This window comes from Salminus brasiliensis, chromosome 22 (assembly GCF_030463535.1).
Source record: "Salminus brasiliensis chromosome 22, fSalBra1.hap2, whole genome shotgun sequence".
NCBI lineage: Eukaryota > Metazoa > Chordata > Actinopteri > Characiformes > Bryconidae > Salminus > Salminus brasiliensis.
In genome coordinates, this window is record NC_132899.1 from 22,445,782 (window position 1) to 22,468,046 (window position 22,265).

Here is a 22,265-nt window from a genome sequence, read left to right on the forward strand (position 1 = left end):
AATGTCAAATTTAAGTAATGCATAATGAAGTGCCCACAGCCACTGGATGCCCCTGGGCAATCGACCAGGTTCACCTATGTGGTTGATATGGCCAGGCATTTACAATAACACATGAGCCTGCAGCAGTTTAGCTCCACCCATAGCTCCACCCCAAGGAGTGTTTCCGTCCAGACTACTTATTAAAAAGCACAATGCAGGACAGCCAATTAAGGGGATGAAGAGAGGATAGAGAAATGGTCATGTAACAAAAGTAAATATCAGGAGTGGACATTAAAGGAAGTGTCCACAATGTACAGGCCAGTTAAACAGTATGTTGGACGTTGCGTCTACTCCAATAGATCATCGTGAGACACATCAAGGAAACGTGATCAAGCAGTGCACTATGACATTTGTGCCATGCAACCCTTAGCTCTTAACCCTCAGCTTAGACCCTTCTCAATCTATTGTGGCTAAAACCCTGAGCCAGCGAACAGCAGTAGCAGCAAGTGTGGCCTGACCTTGTCGGACTGCAGGCAGGAGGAGCTGAGTGGAGAAGCTGTGACTGCCAGACTCTCTCTTGTGGTTCAGGGTTGAGATGAAGCTCCCATATGAGGAGAACGGCAGCTTTGGTCCACGATCCAAACTCTGTCAGAGGAACGAGACCCATGTTCAGGCAAAGCGGATATACACACACACACAGTATGGACAAAAGTATTGGGACACCTGCTCATTCATTATTTCTTCCAAAATCAAAATATATATATATATATAAAAAAAAAAAACAACAAAGTTTATCCTGCTTTTGTTGGAGTTAGCATTGCTGTGTGAATTTGATTGCATTTAGCGACAAGAGCGTTGGAGAGGTCAGGATGTTGGATGATCACCACTCTACCTTATCCTTAACCAATATCAAAAGTACTGGATGGAGCACCAGCCATCATTCCAGAGAACATAGTTCCACTCCTCCACCGTTCCATGCTGGTAGGGGGGTGGGGTTATAACCATCTAGCCCACGCCTGGCATTAAGCAGGGTGCCAACAGGTTCATGTTTCCAATTCTGTTGGCAGTACTTCTCTGCAGGGACTAGACAAGACTAGATAGTAATAGTAGCTACATGCATCCATTAGAAGGGGTGTCCACAAACATTTGGACATATAGTAAGTGCATATTTATATATATATATATATATATATATATATATATACCCCGCAAATTACAAGTATGAGTTCAAACTCGAAACACAGCGACTGGGTGGATAACTCTAATTTTCTTCGTGCAGCGCAGCACAGTGGACCACCTCAAAGCCTGCAACCAGTGTAGTGCTGTGAGTAGGATGTGGAGCGTGACCAGGAGTGGTTTCATCAATTCAGAGGCCTCTAATCTCAGCATCAGCGCAGAGGCCGATAAACAAAGCGGTGCCTGAGGCGAACACAGTGGAACACAAAAAACGCTGAACCTTTTGCTCTCGTTTGCCCTCATCAGAAGCAGAGATTCTGAATGCTGCCTTACACAACCGAATAAATCAAGTGTTGGCCAGATGGTCCCGCCCTTTGGTTTAATCAGGAACACAAGTTTTAAGCAGCAAAAAACAACAGCTGAACGGGTGATGTGTTACAAACACTGCTCAAGTGGTGAATTCAGAACCGTTCTGGACGTTAGAACCAAAGCATAAGGCGTGCATGTGTAGTGATCAGCATCTGCAATGCAACAACTCGAGAAATACGAGTCAGTACAGTACAGTGCAGCACAACAGGTCTTCACTTTTAGAACAAAGTTCTAAATAGTACCTAAAGTACCTTTCTGCTGCCGGATAAAACCATTTTTAGAAGTTCTTTAAAGAACCATCTACAGGATGCTTTGGTTGCAGCATTTATATGTAAAATCATTTCCAAACACAAACGAAGAACCTCTTAAAGGGACCCTGATTTTAAGATTGCAGATCCAAAATAAGGGGTTCTTTGCAAACTTTCTTTACCATTTACGGTTCTTTAACATTTGTTCTTCTGTAAACGACGTGTGAGAGAACCTCCAAGGTTCTAGGAGGACTCTGTTAAATTTATACAAGATCTGTTAAGGTTCTTTAAGGTTCTTCATATTTACAAATCTCGTTCAAACAGGGTTCTTCATGAAACCAAAGGTAGATCTTCCACATTCTTAAACAAAAATGGATTCGAAAGGCTGAGGCTGTATACAGCCTGTTTTACTGGGTCTTCTCTACAATGGAAAGCGTTGGTTTTGGTTCTTTAAGGAACCAAAACATGGTTCTACAATAGTTGCACAAACGGTCAATAAAGTCAATAATCCCTTTTTCAGTATAATATAGAAGCTTTCTTGTTTTAACAGTGTGCTAAAAAAAAAAATGTGGGAGACCTCCAGCCAACTATTTCTTATGCTGGGAACCAACCAAGTCTGAGGGACTTTCAATTTCTAACATTCTTAGACAGAAGGACACTGAATCAGGTTCTCTGGAGCGATGCTGCAGAAAAAGCACTTTTTGGTTCTTTAAGAGGTTTTGCTGAGATTTCTTGAAACTACCATCCATAAAAAAAAAGATCTCCAAGGAGCCAAAAGTGGTTCTTCTGCAGCATCTTTATGTTGCTGAGGGCAGAGAAGGGGCCGGCTCGTACTGCCATCACCTTGAAAAGAGGACCAACAGCACCTGAAGTGGAACACAGTGACACATTTAAGACCAGAAAGGGTGTCTTACATGGGTTAGAATGGGAGGAAGCCTGTCCCTGTCCCTCTCTTCAAGCGGGTAGTTGTTCTCACTCATCTTCAGACGCATGTCCTCCTGGGTGATTGGGTGAAGACACAGTAAAGTCAGTCCCTCACATGGCTCGGTTCGCTGGTTGAGGGGAGAAGTCCGTGGTAATGGTGGTTAATGTCCAGCAGAAAGCTCCGTCTTCAGTTCTTCTTCAATCGTCTGAGAAACGCACGCGCGCGCGCGCACACACACACACACACACACACACAGTGCAGTAAACAGATGCAGCAGGGTCTGGATTAGCAGGTGAGTTTTCTGCACTTTCCAGAAGAAACCGAGGAAAAGAAAACTACGATGTTTTCGCTTCTGAAGACGAAGCTCAAACTCCGTGAAGGAAAGCCAAGGAGAGAGAAGAAGGGACGCAGAGTTCCCTCACTCCAGCGGCTCACTGAAGCGCTGCCCCGTGTGTGTGAGTGTGTGTGTGTGAGAGAGAGAGTGTGTGCGTAAAGCAGCTGCACGCTGGCGCCATGTTGGTTAGGAGGATGGGGCTGCTAGGACGCGCGTAACAGTTGTGGGTTGGGTTGAGTTGACTTGTACTTGTGTGTGTGTGTGTGTGTGTCTCCACTGCTGCACACCTCTGATAAGGGTGTAGCTTGGTGATTTGGAATAGCACAGATTGTGCAATAATGTGGTGCTGGGTGGACAGTCATATGTGTATGGGTTTTTTGGTGGGGGGGTCCCACAGGGTTCTATTTTAGGGCCTTTCTTTTTTTTCTCATTCAGCCAAAAATACACCGATTTCTTACATACCGTCATCTCGTCTGATCTAAAACACGTATATAACAGAGTACAGAATGTTTTTAAAGTTTAAAAACGCTTAAACAGTAAATGTGTGACTTTGGGTGGGCTAAAAAATAATATGCCCAGATATTGTTTATCAAGCCAATTTACAACCCTGTTATTTTGCCTCAGACTGAAACATGAAGATTTTCCTTTAATGGAGGACTTAATGGAGCTCTGCTTTTATTGACCGGGTTATGGTACGGGTGGAAGCTTGCAGAACCCACATATTATAAAGTAGTTTGAACCCGAGTCATCCCGGTTAGTTGATGCTGTCGTCTAGTTGTGCCGGTAGCAAGCTGAAGAGATTGCGGGTAGTTAGCTTTTAGCCTTGCCTCCACTCGCGAGGTAGTGCGGTTTGTTTTCGGGGGAGCAGACATTGGAGAGAAGAGATGGTAAAGCAGTCGGTCAGTGTTAGCTTTTAGCCTAGGGCGGATCCCAGTTTGCTCCAAACCGTCTTCCGCTTCATTACATGCTAAGTTTGAGGTCCCTTTCGGAGTACGCTGGCACAGGAAATGTCGCAGTCAGGAGGCCTGGTTCGTGTAGCAGCCTCCACTCCCATTCCCGTACTGACTTACTGCTACACCTTGCGAAGCTGTGAGTGGAACATAGTGTAATTGCTAATATACTCCTATTAAGAGTGTATATGCATGTAACAGTCCTGATATCACTCGATGTAGTAACGATATAGCCTGCTGGAGGCGTGTAGCTACTGAATTTGTGGTGGGTTCAAATGACAGCTTGTTCTAAGAAAATCCAAGTTGACTTGGGGTGTAATTCTCATGTGGCTGGAATTCAAATATCTGTGATGGATCTTATGTAAGAAAACACAACTACAGTAATCTTAAGCAAAAGGGTAATGGAGTCAGTTTACTCAGGAGAGAGTGATTAGTGATACAGGATGCACGATACGCGTCACAACAGTCAGTTTTCCTGAGGTTTCATAAGTTAAAACACTATTAATTGCCACATTGAAATAGTGACCATTTTATTCATTATATATTATATATTATATCATTATATATTCAATGATTGCTTCAATAGTTTTTACTTACCATTGATCTATGTGTATTACTACCTCTGCAAGGTCAAACACTGATATATACACACACACACACACACACACACATCATCATCATCATCACTGTCACGCTTTGATTTAAACATTCTGAATTAAGCATTTTCTATTGGTCTGTTCATCATGACATTTTGACAACTGTGTAACAAATTAAAATATATATATATATATATATATATATATATATATATATATATGCACACACACATATATATATTTCACTGCTTTACTATTATATATATATATATATATATATATATATATATATATATATATATATTACTGCTGTCCAATGAAAAAACATATCTCCATTTTTGTCCAATTTTAGTTTTCTCCATGGTTTGAGCCCTGTATCTGCTTTGTACACTTTATGATTAGTTCTTTATGAATAGACCAATAGAAATGCTCCAAATTACCTAGAATACATTTTACATTGACTTCCATTCAAAATTAAGATCAATTTTGGCTTCTATTTAGAAATCTTCTTTTCTGTTGCTGAGTTGCTGTCGTTGTATATTAAATGCTAATCTCTATTATAGATGAAAGACAGATAAAGCTTCAGAAATACAAGCCTATACACAGAAAATCAGAGCCAAAGGAATAAATTATGGTGGGGGAGGGGGGTGTGTGTGGGGGGGGGGGGATACACACAGGAAAATGCTAATTAAAGGGAGGGACTAAAACATGGATAAACAGGAGGGATGGGGATGAGTAATTAAGCCAAACAAAGAAAATAAATGACATGCTTTGGTTTACTGAAACAAAGCTAGATATGATCAGAGATTTGTTACCACTGCAGGTCCTACACCTTTCTTACCCCTCGGTCAGCTAACAAAGCAAAATTAGGATTAGTCCTATCTGTGCTATTCATTATCACATTATTTAAAAACAACAGTAAACAGTAGTATTTGCCTTAATTGCCTATTTCTTAGGGGTTGAGGGTACCTAATTCTGTTCTAGAGCTGGTACATACACTCCACCAGCAGGTGGGGGGAGAGACCACTGTTGTGTCTTACTCAAACAGCCAAACCAGCGGAGAGCAGGGAACTCCTGGAATACGCTGAACACTGAAGTCTTGCAGCTTTTAAATTCACTTTTTTATTGCTGTATAAGAAATGACAGCCTAACATTACGCTAGGCTTTATCCCTGTCCCTACGCCCCTATAAGTAACTACACACCCCCTAATGAATTAGGCTCATATCATGGAAAGATTTAACTTTCTCACCCTTTTGATTTATTTTCTGAGTTATATTATCTGTATATGAATTTTGTTACAGTTTCTAAACACACTTCCGTCCAATTACGTCCGTCACAAAAACCGGTGTACTTCTGCATCTCCCTTTAGTTTAGCCCCACCTATTTATTTTGAACATATATGGATAGTTTTAACCTGGACCACTGGTGAAAAATGTTCATGTAAAAATGAGTATGACTGATTTCACCCATAAAATGTTATCCATAAAAGCCATAAAGAGTAAATAGGAAATACATGAAACATGTAGAGTATCAGCCTTTTAAGATGCACCCATTGCTGACATGCAGTAGGCCTAGTGGGAAACCTTCTCAGAAGAGTAGAGGTTGTTGCTGTGGTGATTTAATAACATTAATTAATATTAATAATACAAATTAGTATTATTGTTATGGTCAAGTAAGTGTTAGTATATGTATTGTAATTAACAGTAAGGGCAATAAGTAATTGGACAGTGACATTGGGCCTGGTCATGCTTGTACAGGTTTTCTCCAGGTCAGGTAGGCCATAAGTAACAGGACTAGTAGTCGCTAAATTGATTTCTGTCCGGCTGGGTTGTATGATTCTTGCTATCTGCACAGCAGAGCTAGCAGAAGATCTAGAGTTCATTCTAAATATAGTATTTTGATCTGGAGTCTGTTGCTGTTGCCAACGGACCAAACGGGTTATTCTCGTGATCAATGCTAAATACAAGAACTCAAACCCTTACATTTTCTTTCTTTCTTTTTTATTTGTTTGTTTGTTTGTTTTTTTATAAGTACTATACAAACAGTGAGGTCTGGAATATGTCAGATGAAGCCACTTGGCAAGGCCTGAAACCATCACCCTCACCTGAGAGGAAAAGCCATGACCTGGAAGCACCAGTGTCACAGTCTACAGTCAAGCGGGTTTTGCATTGGCATGGACTGAGAGGTGTGCCGTCCAAGAAAGATACCCTTGTTTTTATGCTCAGATGAAAGCAACATGTTTGGAGACTTAAAAGTGAGGCCCAAGAACCCCATGAAGGCTGTACCAACTGTTAAGCATGGTGGAGGTAGCAACATGCTTTGGGGCTGTTTTGCTGCCAGTGGAACCGATACATTGCACAAAGTGAATGGACTAATGAAGAATGTCTACCTGAATTCTTCAGCATAACCTCAAACCATCAGCTAGACGATTGAACCTGGGACACAATTGGAGTGTTCCAACAGGACAACGATCCCAAACACAAAGCAGAGATGGTGGTGGAATGGATGAAGCAGGCTAACATTAAACTTTTGGAATGGCCTATTCAAAGTCCAGACCTGCTTGAAAGTCATGAAATTCAAGTGAACTCTGCCATTTGTGCCAAGAAGAGTGGTCAAATATCCAACCACAGTTCTGCCAGAAGCTTGCTGATGGCCATTGAAAGCATCTGGTGAAGAGATCATTTGTTAAGGGACATTTAATCAAACTGTAGATGTGCTGTATGGATATTTTTGACCATGTATGTAGAATTACGACCAAAAAAAATACAACTTGAGCATCACGTAAGTCTCAATAACAGTAAAGCAGACCATCATGAGGCTGAAAAAAATCAGACAAAGCATTAGATTTGTCAAAGTCAACTGCTTAGTTTATTGCTAAGAAGCAAGACTGCACTGGTGAGCTTAGCAATAGCCAACAACCTGGTAGACGGTGATAACGACTGACTGAGGAATACTTCAATCCAGGACTGAGGCACACTGAGAAACTCCCACAAAGAGAAGAACACATCAGTGTCATCTTCAGAGGGTTTCAGAAGAACTGATCCCAGCTGAACCCAACAGATGCGCCAGGTTACAATCGCTCTTTATAAAAAAAGGCTGTGAAGGGTTCTCTGGAGTGATGCCATAGAGGATTCACTTACAGTACCACTTAATGAATGTTTTTAGTATGAGTGAGATGTTAAGAACCCTTTTAAAAAGTGTACTAAACCTGTGTTAAATGTCCTATACCAATTAAAGATTTCCCCAGAAGTGTACATCCAAGCCAAAGTCAATTTAGGAGCCATCATTTTTGAGAGTGTTCAGCAGATTAGCACACATGTTCTCACATCCCACTCCCACTTGCTTTGAGCATTTCAGGCTCTCCGGCAATCAGGGGGAAAAGTCCCAGTCCGTAACCTGAGCGAGCACATAGCGGCCCGTGCTTCTGTGCCCAGTCTGGGAGAGCATGGGTCAGCTGGTGTTGGCACCTCTGCCTGCCATTAAGTCTAGCTGCAGAGCCTAGTGCTTAGCTTTACTGATTTAGTATGTTTATGGCTTCAGATTAGCACGTCTTTAAAGACGCCAGCCACTAAAACGGGATCACAACATTTTCATTAACAGGACGAGCAAATGTCAGCCCAAACAGCCAACTTTGGGGGTCCACGTTTGTCCCCGATATCCTGTTTTAATGAGGCTAACCCGTACAGCATGTACAGACACAGTCAGCATGGCCTGTCTTTTAACAAGATCGCGAGGCTTCCGTGTTCTTGGCTGCAGCTACATGCAAATGAGGTGCTGGTTCTGACAAGTGCTTCGCGAGGGTCTGTCTAGTGTGAGTGTAACGTGAGACAGGAGAAAAAGCCACAGTCATAGGACAAACCTAACTACCCAAAATGCCTGGAACTTAAACATAAATGCAGGAAACAGAGAGTGCAGGGTCAGATAGCTGAGGGTAACGGGTCAAAGACTGGGCTTTGGAATAAACCGAGGCTGGGATTGGTGGATTGACTTCCAATCCGGATGGATCCTTACATAAAAATACCAATATTAGATGTGTTCATCCAGCGGAGAAAAGTCCAATTAAAGTAATGTATAATTGTTGTGATGTCTTAATAAATCCTTGACCCCTGGGCTTATGCTTATGCATTCACAGGGCTTCCCCTTGACACTGTGATGGTTTCACACCAACTCCAGTGCTGTAATGAAGCTGAGATCCGCTTCTTATTCAAATAAACATACAGGGAGTAGTACAATCTGCTCAGTTAGAGGGTGTCACCACAATTGGGAGGGTAGGCAAATATCATCACAGGTGGCGGGAGTCACTGCGGCCACGCCCACTGAGTGGCATAAAGACAGACTGAGTGGCACTGTCAGCTTGCAGTGTCAATGCCGCTAACACAGAAAACGAAAAAGAGCTGTTGGACGTTTGGCTGTACAAACAGATCCAGCAGGAATTCTGAGCTATTCTTTTACAGACTGCTAATGGCTGGACTGGAGTCCAGGCACCGAAACGTGCAGGTGCTCAGTGAGTGGTGAAGTCATGCTCTCTGAAAACAGGAGGGGAAAAAACAAGCCCACTATAGTTGCGAATTAAGCGACATGCTAAGTTAGAGTAAGAGAGAAGTCTAGTAAACCTGGAGGAACCAGTCTACTAAATGCACCTGAAAACATTTATTCATCTTATAAACTGGTGTGATCTGAGCCTCAGTTAGCTGGACTTTCCTTGCTACACATTGCTGGCCATGGACCATTGGTTCTTTGGGAATTTCCAGCTGCCTTTAAGTTGCGCAGATAATCGCTTGTTTTAATTGCGGTTTGGCTCATTGTCCCTAATAATCACAAGCACCGTCAGCGTCAGTTTCACCAGAGCTTCATAACCGAGTTTCTCCTCCACAAAACTGTAAGAGTAGACGTATGGACGTCTGGGTGGTTCTTTTAAACGTAGCCGTGGGTCCTCTTCTTTGGAAGGCGGTGGATGTTTTATGGTGCCCCACAATCCTCTCCTTTTTGTGTTGTGTTGAAAAGCTAGATCAGTAGCACCCATAGCAGTAGCCTACTTCAGACTTCAGACTTGGTGTTGCACACTTTGACGTAGCTTTTTGATAGTGGAATTACAAACATATAAACACTCACAGTCCAGCTTGTAATGATCAGCTGCTGTGAGAACAGTTCTTTGCATCTAGCTCCCATAGAGTTGGCTAGTCAGCTAGCATTGTTAGTGGCAGATGACCAGTTTTACATAACCATATAAGCCCCGAACATCGTCCCTCTCCAATATCGGCCACTTCCACGTATTGCGCATTTCCGCCCCCTAGATGCCCAAGATTAGGTTTTTTTGCGAGAAAATAAAGATTAAATGCCTCTCTAAGGCAGGAGCTCAAAGAGAGATAGAGCAGAAATGCGCAATTACGCTGAAGTGGCCGACATTGAGGCCGATGTATTTCTCTGAAGGAGGTTCACCACAGTTTTACTTTATTCAGCTCTCCAAGTGATGAAGATTCATCTACTATGTGAGATTGGTCAGTCACTCAGACAGTTCAGCACATTATACAGATTTACAGCGTTTACATACCTGTAACATCACTGATTCTGTGTCCAACTTCATCCCCTTAGTGTGTAATAATCATCTCCATTTAAAAAAAAAAAGCAATGTTAACTCTTCTTTACTGTTTCTCGTTGAGTTCGTTTTGGCAGCACAGCATGTTTGTCGCCCGCAGCGATACAGAGCACTTACCTGCTTTCTCTATGTGCGTCAGCCAACAGATGGAGATGAGGGGGTGGAGTGGCCTAATGGGGGGTTGAGGGGAAGAAGCTGTTTTTTTTTCAGGCAGCTAATATGTGCTGATGCCATTGCTAAAATTATGATGTTATATTAGACATTATGTTTATTGTATGATTTTATTACCAGGAATAGTCGTGGTGGTGACTACTACAGAGTTGGTTGACAGCATGGAAAGATGGCGACCTGGGCGAGTTGGACCAATTTCAAACTACGAGTGAACCTAAGACACAACCCCAGTGGATCCCGGGAGGAGTGGGAGAATGACATTCCGAGTAGGACGGACTTAAGGATTATGACCCATACAAATGGCCAGGTGATGATGAATGCAAGAACCTGGATGGCTTCAAAATCTATCAGGTCAGAATGAAGTGCATGGACAAAGGAGAGACAGGCGCAACGCACAGGACTACTTCCGGGTGAAACACAGGAGGAGCTCGGCCAGTACTCCAGGACCCCGACAGAGCCCAGCACCTCCACACACCTGGATCAAATGGCCTCCAGCAAACAAAAATGAGTGGCAGCTGTTTGAGAGAAAGCTGGCCAAATACAAGGAGCTGGTAGAGCAGTGCAGAAGTCCAGGCTGGTGGGCTACCTGCAAGCAGATTGAAGTAGGCTATTGGGGGTTTGCTGGCCGCTCACTCTGTAAAGCACTGGCAGGCCCAGTAGTTAAGTGGCAAAGACGAGGGCCATTCGCTCTTTCACAGATGCAGCAGAGAAAGCCATGCCATGGCTTTGGATAAAGAGGGCTAGCTCATGGATTGTGGCTGTGGGATGCAATCAGAGACTTGATCAACCCTGGGGGGGGTCACCTGGGCCACCTGGGGGTCTGATGTTGAAAGACCCACTTACTGCAGCACATCCAGCAACATCCAGCATTCTGTAAGTACTCAAGGTGTTAACTTACTGATAACTGTAAAGACTATTGTAGTTCTCATTGTTTACATTATTGTTTACACTTTTCAGTTTCTATGACAACCAACTTTGTTTTTATAGACCTACAGCCCAGTTTCTTAATGTGTTATTACTCATCACATGATGCTGCTCTAGTCAGTGCTGCCCGTCTCTCTCAGAGTTACCCACAGCAGTGACAACAAGACTACACCCAGCTTTCAAAAGTCCATGTTCCCTGCAGCATCTGTGCTGGACTATTCATCACGGAAGATCTTGTGGCTGTTGAGGTGGCGGTGTTACAACATGCACTATTTAACAGGACTCTCCAGCACTGGATGTCTTTGTTAGCATACAATACAGGCCATTGTGTTGATTGTTTTTTACCACTCATAATTTCCAAGGCTGCAGCCTTCCAGACAGTGTGACTTTTTTGTTTTAATGAAGGAAGATCCATCCAGATCTGTTTTAGTGTCACATGATCAAGCTCTTATGACTCTTGTGTGTCATTCAAAACACACTGTTGTCTATAGTCTTGTTTTGTGGGTGCAGAATTGTAAATTATTGGATTTATGTAAAAAAATAAATATATAATAATCTAAAAATGACCAACTGGGAAATGCTGCGACTAGAAAGAAGCCTTTACCTAAATAATAGGTGGGGGGTGCGCACAGGAAAGCCGGAAGGCCTCATCGCAGCATGCAAAAGCTGGGGGAATTGGCTAACACAGCAGCAAGCTAATGCCGACCATGGAAGGGAGAAGGGCCACTGAGGAAACACACTGGTGAAACCCAAACGTTTTCAAAGGTAAAAGCTAAGCCAGTCAGCCGGCTCCAGTCTCGTCGGCTAGCCAACAGCACTTCACCACAGCTACATGCTAGGCAAGGCTACAGGGTAACCTAGACCAGCCAGGCAGAGCTCATTATTTTTTCCACCAGCCCACTGAAAAAGGGAACTCAACGTATTTCATTTGGAGGCAAAATAACTGGGTTGTTGAACTAAAAGCAAGCTAAGAAGTACCGGTACTGGACTTTGGAGTAATGGAGAAAGGTGGCCTGGTCTGATAACCTATGTGCACATTTGGGCACAAGTAGATGGCAGTGGTGTTCCCTGTTAGCTGTGGCTGTGCCACACTGAAGGAATCAAAATATACATTATCATCATGCAGTTTTGCTAAATATATTTTGGAAACGTTTTTTTATTATTATTTATTTTAAATCAATTATGAAATGCAGACGACTGCATTATCACAGGAGTGTCCTCATCTTCCGATCTTTCAAAAAAGTATCATCTTTCAAGAACACTTGAAGTTGGTACATAATTTACAATGGATTTATATACAATGTACACTGCTTATTATGCCAGTAACTACAGGACTCTTATTTTTCAATTAAAGTCAATATAACAATGGTTTATTTTGGGCCATTTGGGCCATTTGTATCAGACCCTTCATTAGGAAATGGTAACATGATGTAAAGGGCATATGGGGATATCAAATGAAGGGAAAAAGTCCAACAGTTCCAACAGCAACAATAAAATTACTGATGAAATTGTTGGACTGTAGGGATATGTGTTGCTACATATGTCAAAACAAAGGTATGTGGTTGGGAAAGTATAAACAGTCCTTTAGAAACTCATGAAAAGGGATAAATATGATTTTTATGAGATAGTTTGGAATTCAGGGGAATGCCAACACCTGCCAATACATCCGCCAATGTCTTTAGTGAGACAAGCTCTTAAATCCTCTTAGTGACAGGAATGTGGTCTCCGCACAATCGCCAGAGCAGATCAGGCGCAGCAGAAAGGCGCAGCCTCCTGTCTTCAGTCCGTTTCACGGCCTCCATAGACGCATTGTTCCTGACATACCACATAAGCATTTTCCTGCGCCAGTGTTTAAGCCTTTTCATTTGAACTCTCCTCTCAGTCCCTCTAGATTCTATAAATAACCTGTCAGCTCAGAAACATAACGTCAGCTGGACACATTGTCTCATAGCAACAAAAAAGTCCTTCCCACCGTTGAGCTGCCCTCCACTTTATAATAATGCAGCGTCTGAGAAGCAAAGTATGACTTGTACTTCTGGACCTTGGGCCAAGTGTTTCGGTTAACTGAGGAGCCTTTCTGCAGAGCTCGGCGGGCAGTGGACTCACGACGGGCCCTCTATCTGCCAAAAGATGATGTCAATTCTGATTCCCCCAGCTTAGCAACAACACTGGGATTCATAAATAATGCATGATTCTACATAACCCCAAAATGTCTCTCCTTTTTTTTAGGGAGGAGATTTAACACACTGAACCTTTAGGTTCACTATTTATTATGAGTTATTAGTCCTATACAGAATGCATTATGAATTCTTTGGTAACCAAATTAGCTCAGCACATTTTGCAGCATCCCACAGGGTTCTGTCTTAGGGTTTATGACGTTGATGCTAATTGTGGCAGTAATGTAGTTATAAGAATGAATGATTGAATTTGGGCCAACGCACAAGGTTTAAGGGGGCAAACTAAAGTCTTCTAAAGCATTATTATGCCATACTAATGTAATATAGTGTATATATGTAATATAATGTAATGTAATAATCACATTTATTACACTGCAGTTTTAGACTACAAATTACTTTGCATTAATAAAGTTAATGGACACATTGCAGCAATTTATGCTAAAAGAATGTCTTGCAAACCTGAAACAGCTAATTTTGATTGGACTACATCTAATAAAATTACCACAAAACATACTTTCCATGTTCCTGTAATTGTTTAACAGACTGAAGCTACAGTTACAGAAATGATTTATTCATATGTATGTATTTATTCTATATTTTGAAAAGTTATTTCAAGTTAAATGACATTCAGTGTGGCTTTCTATGTTCATGATGTCTGCCAGTATCACTAAAGCCAAAAATCTATATTGCACTGTGACACTACTATACCAGTATGCCAGTACAGGCTATATATCGCCCATCACTGTACCCAGTTACATCTGGACGCAAGATGTTGGGATTTGTAAAAAGCAAAGCATGCAAAGGAGATCAAAGCATGGCAGGTTTTATGCGACCCTAGCCGACAGACACCGGTTCTTCTGATTCCCACCTACATTCCTATCATTACACCATTTCCTCGCATATTCCTGTAGTCTGACACAGCCTTAGGTCACTGTGATGAGTGGCCAGTTATAGGCCATGGTCTGCTTTGGGGAGATAATCACCCATGATGTGAGGAATCTTACACCATTTGTGACCAGAAGCACTAAAGATAGAAGAAATCATTTATATGGAACAGCTGTCCACCTAAGTATCTAATCAGCCAATTATGTGGCAGTGGTGTGCATAAAATCATGCAGATATGGGAAAACAAGCGTCCAGGCTTTTTTCTGTTCTGCACCGAAGTGGTGGAACGAACTTCCCCTGGATGTTCGGAACGGCAGAGTCGCTCGCTGTCTTCAAATGCAGACTGAAGACCCACCTCTTCCGAGAATACTTGGGTGAATAGTAGAGTACTATGGTCTCCTTATTGACTTGTGTTTAGTAGTGTCTAAACTTAGAGGTATCTTTGAATTTTTTGTCTATTCAAACTAGCTGAGGTTTTTCTTGAGTAAACAGTAAAGCACTTTTGTAAGTCGCTCTGGATAAATGCTGTAAATGTAAATGGTTCAACAGATTTAGGTGATGTTCACATCAGAATGTGGAAAAAATGGGATCTCAGATTTCAAGCGTGGCATGATTTGCTGGTGCCAGAAGGGCTGGTTTGAGTATTTCTAGAGCTGCTGATCTCCTGGGATTTTCAGCATAGCTCTAGACTTACTCTGAATGGTTTAATAAAGAAAAAACATCCAGTGAGCAACTTTTTTTTACTTTTTTTACTCCTGGGAGGTCCACAGAGAAAGGCCAGACTAGTTCAAGCTGACAGAAAGGCTACAGTAGCTCAGACAGCCACTATACAACTGTACAACTTTGAAGTAGAGGCTAGAACTGCAGATAACCAAGCCAGGTTCCAGACGTCTGTCAGCGTAGAACAGAAAGCTGAGGCTGCAGTGGGGAGAGGCTCACCAAAACTTGTGACGCTGGTGAAATCAATAGACCTAACCTGCCTTGCCTTGTCCAGGCTGGTGGAGGTGGTGGTGTCATGGTGTGGGGAATGTTTTCTTGGCACACTTTGGGCTTGTTAATACCAATCAATCATTGCTTGAATGCCAAAGTATTCTTCAGCGGCCTTTCTGGCCATAGGATCTCAGTCCAGTAGGACATCTTTGGGATGTGGTAGAAAGGAAGATTCACTTCTGAAGAATCTGCGGGAATTGCGTGACACAGTCATGTCAACATGGACTAGAATCCAGTCTATGAAGAGTTGAGTATTAGTAGTAGTAGTTCCTATGCATATACATAGGAAAGAAAGAACCTTAAAAGCCAGTATCTGTATCATGTATCATGAGGTTTACAAAGCCTCAAATGAATCATAGGTTTAATTGACACTAACAGTGGATTCTGGAATCCCTATTAAACCCTGTAATGTGAGTGAGAATCTGCAGACTGTCACTTCTGACACCCTGTTTGTTTATCCTTTGTGCAGCATAAAGAGTCCTTTGACAGGCGCTCCAGTTCAGCTTAGTCTTGGCCGGAATATATATATGTGTGTGTGTGTGTGTGGTGAGAGCCTTTTCTTTCCTTTTCTAGTTCTCACACCCAAGTGTCTGAATTAAACGTCCACTATTAGGAGGGATATCAGTTCCTCTGTTACCACTTTACTTATTTCTCAGCCTCTCTGCTGTTGTTTTGACCACAGATGTGTAAATGTAGTGTTTGTTGTCCTGCACTGATCCTAAATTCTCTGTTTTTCCTGGTTAATTTCCTGTAATAACCTCATTTCACGAGCAGTGTTTCTTTATCATTATAGGAATACTTATGTAGGAAAAACATACATAAATCATGTCCATGTACACAATTTCACCCTTCCCCTAAATGTCGTCTGTCAGCTATGACGCATTTGGTGGACAGAAATGGACAAAAGTAGATTGTGAAATCCAACGTTACAACCAGTAGTGATTAAAAACATCTGGAAGCCTGAATTTCTTCTGTAATTTGGTCTATTTTTATAGATAATACCTCGTCATGCAGTGTCAGAAACCACATCAGCAAGTCTACCACTCAGCACGGTTTAAGGCAAGTGTGTGATGTAGGCATGCACTTTGCAGGTTACACAGTGCTAAATGAATTGAATAGCTTCCATTACTTGTTAGCCACATTAGCCTAGTAGCTCCAGTGTACTGTGTAAACTAGACTTCTTGCTGAACTGTCCTATTCTATCTATTTCATATGTTGTAAATAGTGTAAATAGTGCATGTAGCAGTCAAAGTAGCCCAAAAAAAAAAAAACTTCGACCCGCGGTTGCCTGTTGAAACTCTGCCTTTGGAAAGGTAGTGGGTGGAGCTACTCAGATGCGGGGCAGTAGCATTCTAATGAGATGGCTCAGATGTAAGAAGCCAGGTCACATGTGTATGGCTTGTTGAATGGTCTTTTCTTTCCTAGGCAGCCCTCAAAACACTGACCGGACAGCCCTGTTTGTGGGTACCCCAATATATGTGCACAAGCACTAGTGGTGTTGTGGAGACTCCACTGATAATCAGAAGGCTGCAATCCAAAATTCAGCAGCAATTAAACTGGGTCTGCTTCTGGACAAGTGCCATTCCCAGTGCCTTGAAGATCTACAGATATGTGGTGTTTCTTTAGAGTCAGATTAGTGTTTATAAAGTTCTTGGACCCTTTAGAATTTATTTAAAAATGAAAATGGTCCATTTTAAAGTAGGAGGATGCATTTTAAAGGCAGTGAAAAAATCCTACACTGATGTGGCCAGTAAAGCAAAGGCTGCTGGTATAAGAAGAGTCAAAATGTTGCAGCTGGAGAGTGGGGACAGGCCCAAAATGCAGCACTCTGAGAAAAGAGAAGAATGCCAAGCATGACCGTTCACAAAGAAGCAACAGTTCAAACAGCTGAGAGCTTTCAATACTTGATGAACAATTGAACTGTTATAAAGCATGAACCTTTGTAACCTTGAGGGCTTCTATTTAGTACCCCGCTCTCACCAATCGTCAGCCATTTAAGCCTACAGTGTTGTGAAAAAGACGCTTTTAGATCTTTTACCAAAATGTAAAAAATATTAACCATAGCAACCACTTTTTTTTGAAGTACTGTACAGGGCTTTACATATTCGCTTCAAAGACAAGCTTCAAAGACAAAATATCAAATTACAAAAATCCAAGAATCACTGGTTTGAATCCCAGGTCATTCTGCCTGCCATCAGCAGCCAGAGCCAGAGAGAGCACAACTGACCTCTCGAGTGGGTGGATGGCTCTCACTCTCTCACTCCACATCACTTCAGTGTGATGCTGGACTACACAAGCATCTGCCAGCCGGTGCATTGGAGCTGGGTACCCGGCGCTTTTCCCAGGTCATGCTGCCTGCCTTCGGCAGCCAGAGCCAGAGAGAGCACAACTGAGGAGGCTTGTGTCAGTCCTTACCCTCCCAGTGTCAAGAGAATTCCATGCAATGCAGTAGAGTTTGGGTTGGGTACCTTTTTCTCTTTTTTAGGAATGCAATAATTACACAAGAAATAATTTCTCAAGGAAAAATGTACACGATGCGTAAGTGACCGCTCGGCAATGCTGAAATGAAATGAAATGAATTATTCCGACCTTTGTGCTTAAGAGACATAAAGGGACGTAAAGCTGCTCCTGTGGCAAGCTGAAAGCTGTCGAGTTTGAGGATCAGAGTGGATGACAGTCAGCAATACAAGACCTGTCAGTGACAGCCAGTGTGGTCAGTCTAATGAAGGAGAGGACGGACAACACGTCCTTCACACTGTATTTCAAAACAGCTCGGCAGTCATGCAGAAATCTAAGGGTTTATATAAAGCTAAGGATGTCATAACATTCAGTCACGGGCAAACGCATGCCCTCTGTCTGTCTTCTGGATGTTCAACAAGCAGCCTGGCAAATGACTGCAGCCACTGCTGCAGCGTATATAAGGCTGGGACAAGTAAAGGTTTTCTTTGGAATGATGCCAGAGATGAATACCAGTGTTTTTTCTAGGTTTACTTAACTTGGGTTAGTCAAAGGTTCTCCTAATTCACATATACTAATTGGACAAAAGTATTATTCATTGTTTCTTTGGAAATCAAGGATATTGAGGTTTAAGTTTATCCTTTAAGAGTTCAGAAAAGGCTTTCTGCTAGATTTTGGAGCATTGCTGTGAGGATTTTATTGTATTCAACAACAAAAGTGACAAGAGTGAGGTCAGGATACAACTTTTAGTCTGTGTCCCTCCCTCTCACTCCATTGTCTATTCTCATCTGCAGGTTGGAACGTCCCCATCTGCAGGTTAGGTCTTCCTATTCTCAGACTTCTGAACATGAAGGGTTGTGGTGTCTAATTAACCATACTGCTGTCAGCATAATCCACACTCATATTACCTAACTAACTAAAGACTGGGCAAATGGGAGACAGAAAGAGTGAGTGACAAAGAGAGAATGCAAAAGACAGAAGGAGAGAAAGAAAATGAGAGCGAGATGGAGAGATAAAGTTAGAGTCTCAGAAAGGCTTCAGTTCCATTCTTCTTTTGTCCAGACGGAAAATAACTTTGGCTCAGGTCAGGAGGCATTTCTGCCGCACTTTACAGTCTTTGGAAAAAGTGACGGCATCTTCAGCGAGGTGGCAAGTGGAAATCCAGAGGCAGAGAGGGCTCTCGGCCTGGCCGTTCTGGAGAGAGCTTGACTCTCACTAAGCGCGGTGCCCGGTGCCCAGACAACGTCCGTCTGAAAGAGCAGTGTTTTCGTTCTTTCAGAAACGGATTAACCAAGAGAAAGAAAAGCTGACCACCGGCTGAGAGAGCCTCAATTTGGCAGGGCCTCTCTTTGTGTACTGTGTACTGTGTGACCTTCACTTCTAGAGAGCAAGGGCAGAGGACACACACACACACACACAAACACAAACACACACACATATATTCATAAATAGTTAAGCTTTATCTATATACAAGTGCAATCAAATGAGGCACCCCCATTGCAAATTAGGTTTATTAGTAAAATGGACAGAATGACACTTTTAACAGCCTACAGCCAAAAGCGTTAGTACAAACTTCTATTACCAAGGAATAGCTCCACCAGTTTGTACAGAAGTGCCTTATACCTTACTGTGTAATAAGCCTTGCTGCATTAAGGGGGTAATATCCACTGCAGTCTCTGAGTTATTTAACCCCTTCAGATTAGCATCTTTAGTACTTAGCAGAGACCTTTTTGATGTAACGACCTGCTGAAAACGTGATGCATAGCCAGACACCAGCTTCTGGCAGCGTTCCTGAGGAATCTGGGCCTGTTCCTCATGGGCGGTGGCCTAAAGTTCACTGATATTAATCTTGGGTTTGCTGCTGCACCTGCTTTCTTCAAATCCCATCCAAGATTTTTTATGGGGTTATGGGGTCAGGCCTCTCTGAAGACCACTCCAGAATCTTCCAGGACTCCTTCTGAAACGAAGCCTTGGTGGACTTTAAGGTATGCTTAGGATCACTGTCCTACGGCACCAAAGTTTCAGCTTCTTCACAGAATGCATCACGTTCGGGGTGGATTTAACTGAACTCCAAACTCTTCAATAACCTTTTCTCTGGGTTGTGAACAGTTTTCTTTTGGCTTCATGGTGTATGTGTAGCCAGGGATACTGATTAACCAGTGACTGGGTTGCCATTACAATAGGTCAGTCTCTTTAAAGGTAAATCACATATTATATATTTTTATTTATTGACATTAAAGAGTTAAAAGTTATATCAGCCAAGTCATATGTATATCCCATACGGAACAAACCACACACACAGCAATCTTTCCCACCCTCGTCAATCTCCAAAAAAGGCTGTGTGTGTATGTGATGTGTGTGTGCGTGAAGTGGCTTCCCAATAGATGATTTTTTGGCAGCCTTCCCCTGCACACTCAAAGCAGAGGCAGCAGAAGGACTTGAAATGTAGATTTTAGCGGAGGAGAAATTCTATCCTTGGCAGATAAACCACAGATGAAATCACAGAGAAAATATGAGGCAGACAGCTCCACACACTCTGCGGTTCAGCAGAGCCTGAAGATTTAGATGTAATTGTGTCATTGGAGAGTCATGGATTATACAGCTCTGGGGCTCAGCTAATGTGGGCTCTGGATACAAACTGTGATTTTCCAGCCATGTTTGGACCAACTGCCCGTACCAACTGCCCGGTCGAACCCATTTTCAGCAGCTGACGTATCCCTTTTCACATCATCTTTACATAGACGTTACTGATGGGTTTTAAAGAAACAGACTCAAACAGGCTAGCTTGGCTAAGAAGAAATAAAAGGTAATCCAGGCATCAATCACTCAAAGAAAAACTCCAGCCTAACAGAGTGACCTTTCACACAAATACAGTTTGCAGGAAGTCACAGTGTGTTTACATAGGCTACACTCATTATGGGCAGGAAAGTCTTGGTAATAGTGGGCTTTCTGTGATGTCCATGTGACTTTATCTTACATAGAGCATAAATATACAGACAGCATTTCTAGAATTAAGCTAAAACATCTCTTAGCAAGTTGCAGTTTGCCCAGATACCTTTGGTAGACATCTACAAGCTTCTGGCAGAATTCTGGTTGGCTATTTGATCACTCTTCATGACAGAATTGGTAGAATGCAATGAAATATGTTGGTTTCCTGGCACAGACCACACTCTTAAGCACAGTCCAAATATTTCCAACAGGGTTGAACAGGGACAAGACTTTGAGGCCATTCCAAAAGCTTAATGGCAGCTAGCCTTGTCCTGTCGAAACACCCAATTGTTTAGTCTAAGATATTTGCTGTACTCATCCTTCTTCATTATTCCATCCACTTTGTGTGGTGGATCAGTTCCACTGGCTGCAAAACAACCCACCATGATGCTTGGTACAACAGTTGGTACAACATTCTTAGAGTTGAGTGCATCACTTTTACTCTCATCTGAGTCCATGCCCATGACCATGTGGCTTTAATCAAGCTTGAAGAGCTTGTGGAGTCAGGTCTTTCTTTTTGGATGGCATGTGGTAATGGTGTAAAACTCGCTTGACTGTACACAGTGACACTGGTGTTCCAGCAGCTTCCAGTTCATGGCAGGCCTGGGCTTTGGTGGTTCTTAGGTTGTTCCTGACCATCTAACCCAATAGCCTCTCAGCTGAGGTAGAAAGTTTGGGTCTAATTCTAGATTTTAGACAAAGAGATTAGACAATCATCCTTCTCAGATCTACAGCGAGGTCCCTGGACCCTCCCATTCTACAGTGTCTTGGTGATTCCAACAAGTGCTGTCAAAAAAAAAAAAACAACTTGTGGGCACAGAGAAGCTACCATCTGTAGCCAATCATGATCACTAGCAGGAGGTTAAGAGGCCTTGGCCCTGACAACTTTAGAGACATTTTGGAGCTTCTTTACTGAATTAACAATCAACAAGTCGGTGTATGTATATTTTTGACACTATATGTATATTGAAACATATCTAATAGCATGTAATATGAAATTTCACTTGGCATGGACTGGACAAGCTTCTGAACTTTGGCAAGATGTTCAGCCACTCTGGCATCAAATAATTACGCAGTTCGGCCAGATATATTCAATGGATGCCTTCCCTGGCATTTTACTCGTTGTTCCAGATAGTCCCACAGATTTGCAAGAGGATTAAAATCTGGGGATTTTCAGGGCCAGTCCAGATGTGTAAATGCTCCTAAATGTTCCTTCACACTGTGGCCTTTGGCACGCCCTAGTGCGATCACTGTTTTTTGTCAATCATTAACATCTGCTTTGCGACCCATTTTCCACACATGCAATGAGACATTCACTGCACTGTACCACCTTTTCTCAGCCTATGAATCCCATCGCACACCCCACAGGTATTTATAGCCTGATCATCCTCATGCAATACCTTCTGCAGGGTCTTGAGATTACTACCACCGTAAACACACAAAGTGTCTGGTGAGCTTTCATTCTTCCCCCGAAGGTGTTTCTTTAGTTTATTGGTTCC

At 42.4% G+C, this 22,265-nt stretch overlaps 1 protein-coding gene across 1 annotated transcript in view; it reads right to left on the reverse strand.

Moving 5' to 3' along the window:
* The window catches only part of hectd2 (HECT domain containing 2), a 40,933-nt gene extending 37,765 nt beyond the window's left edge, over window positions 1-3,168 (reverse strand). Inside the window, exons 1-2 of the mRNA XM_072667243.1 lie at window positions 2,687-3,168; window positions 498-624 (exon numbers count right to left, since the gene is read on the reverse strand). Coding sequence (XP_072523344.1) covers window positions 498-624; window positions 2,687-2,764 — 205 coding nt within the window. The 5' untranslated portion in view covers window positions 2,765-3,168. The remainder of the gene's footprint in view (window positions 1-497; window positions 625-2,686) is intronic.
* Window positions 3,169-22,265: the final 19,097 nt, after the last annotated feature.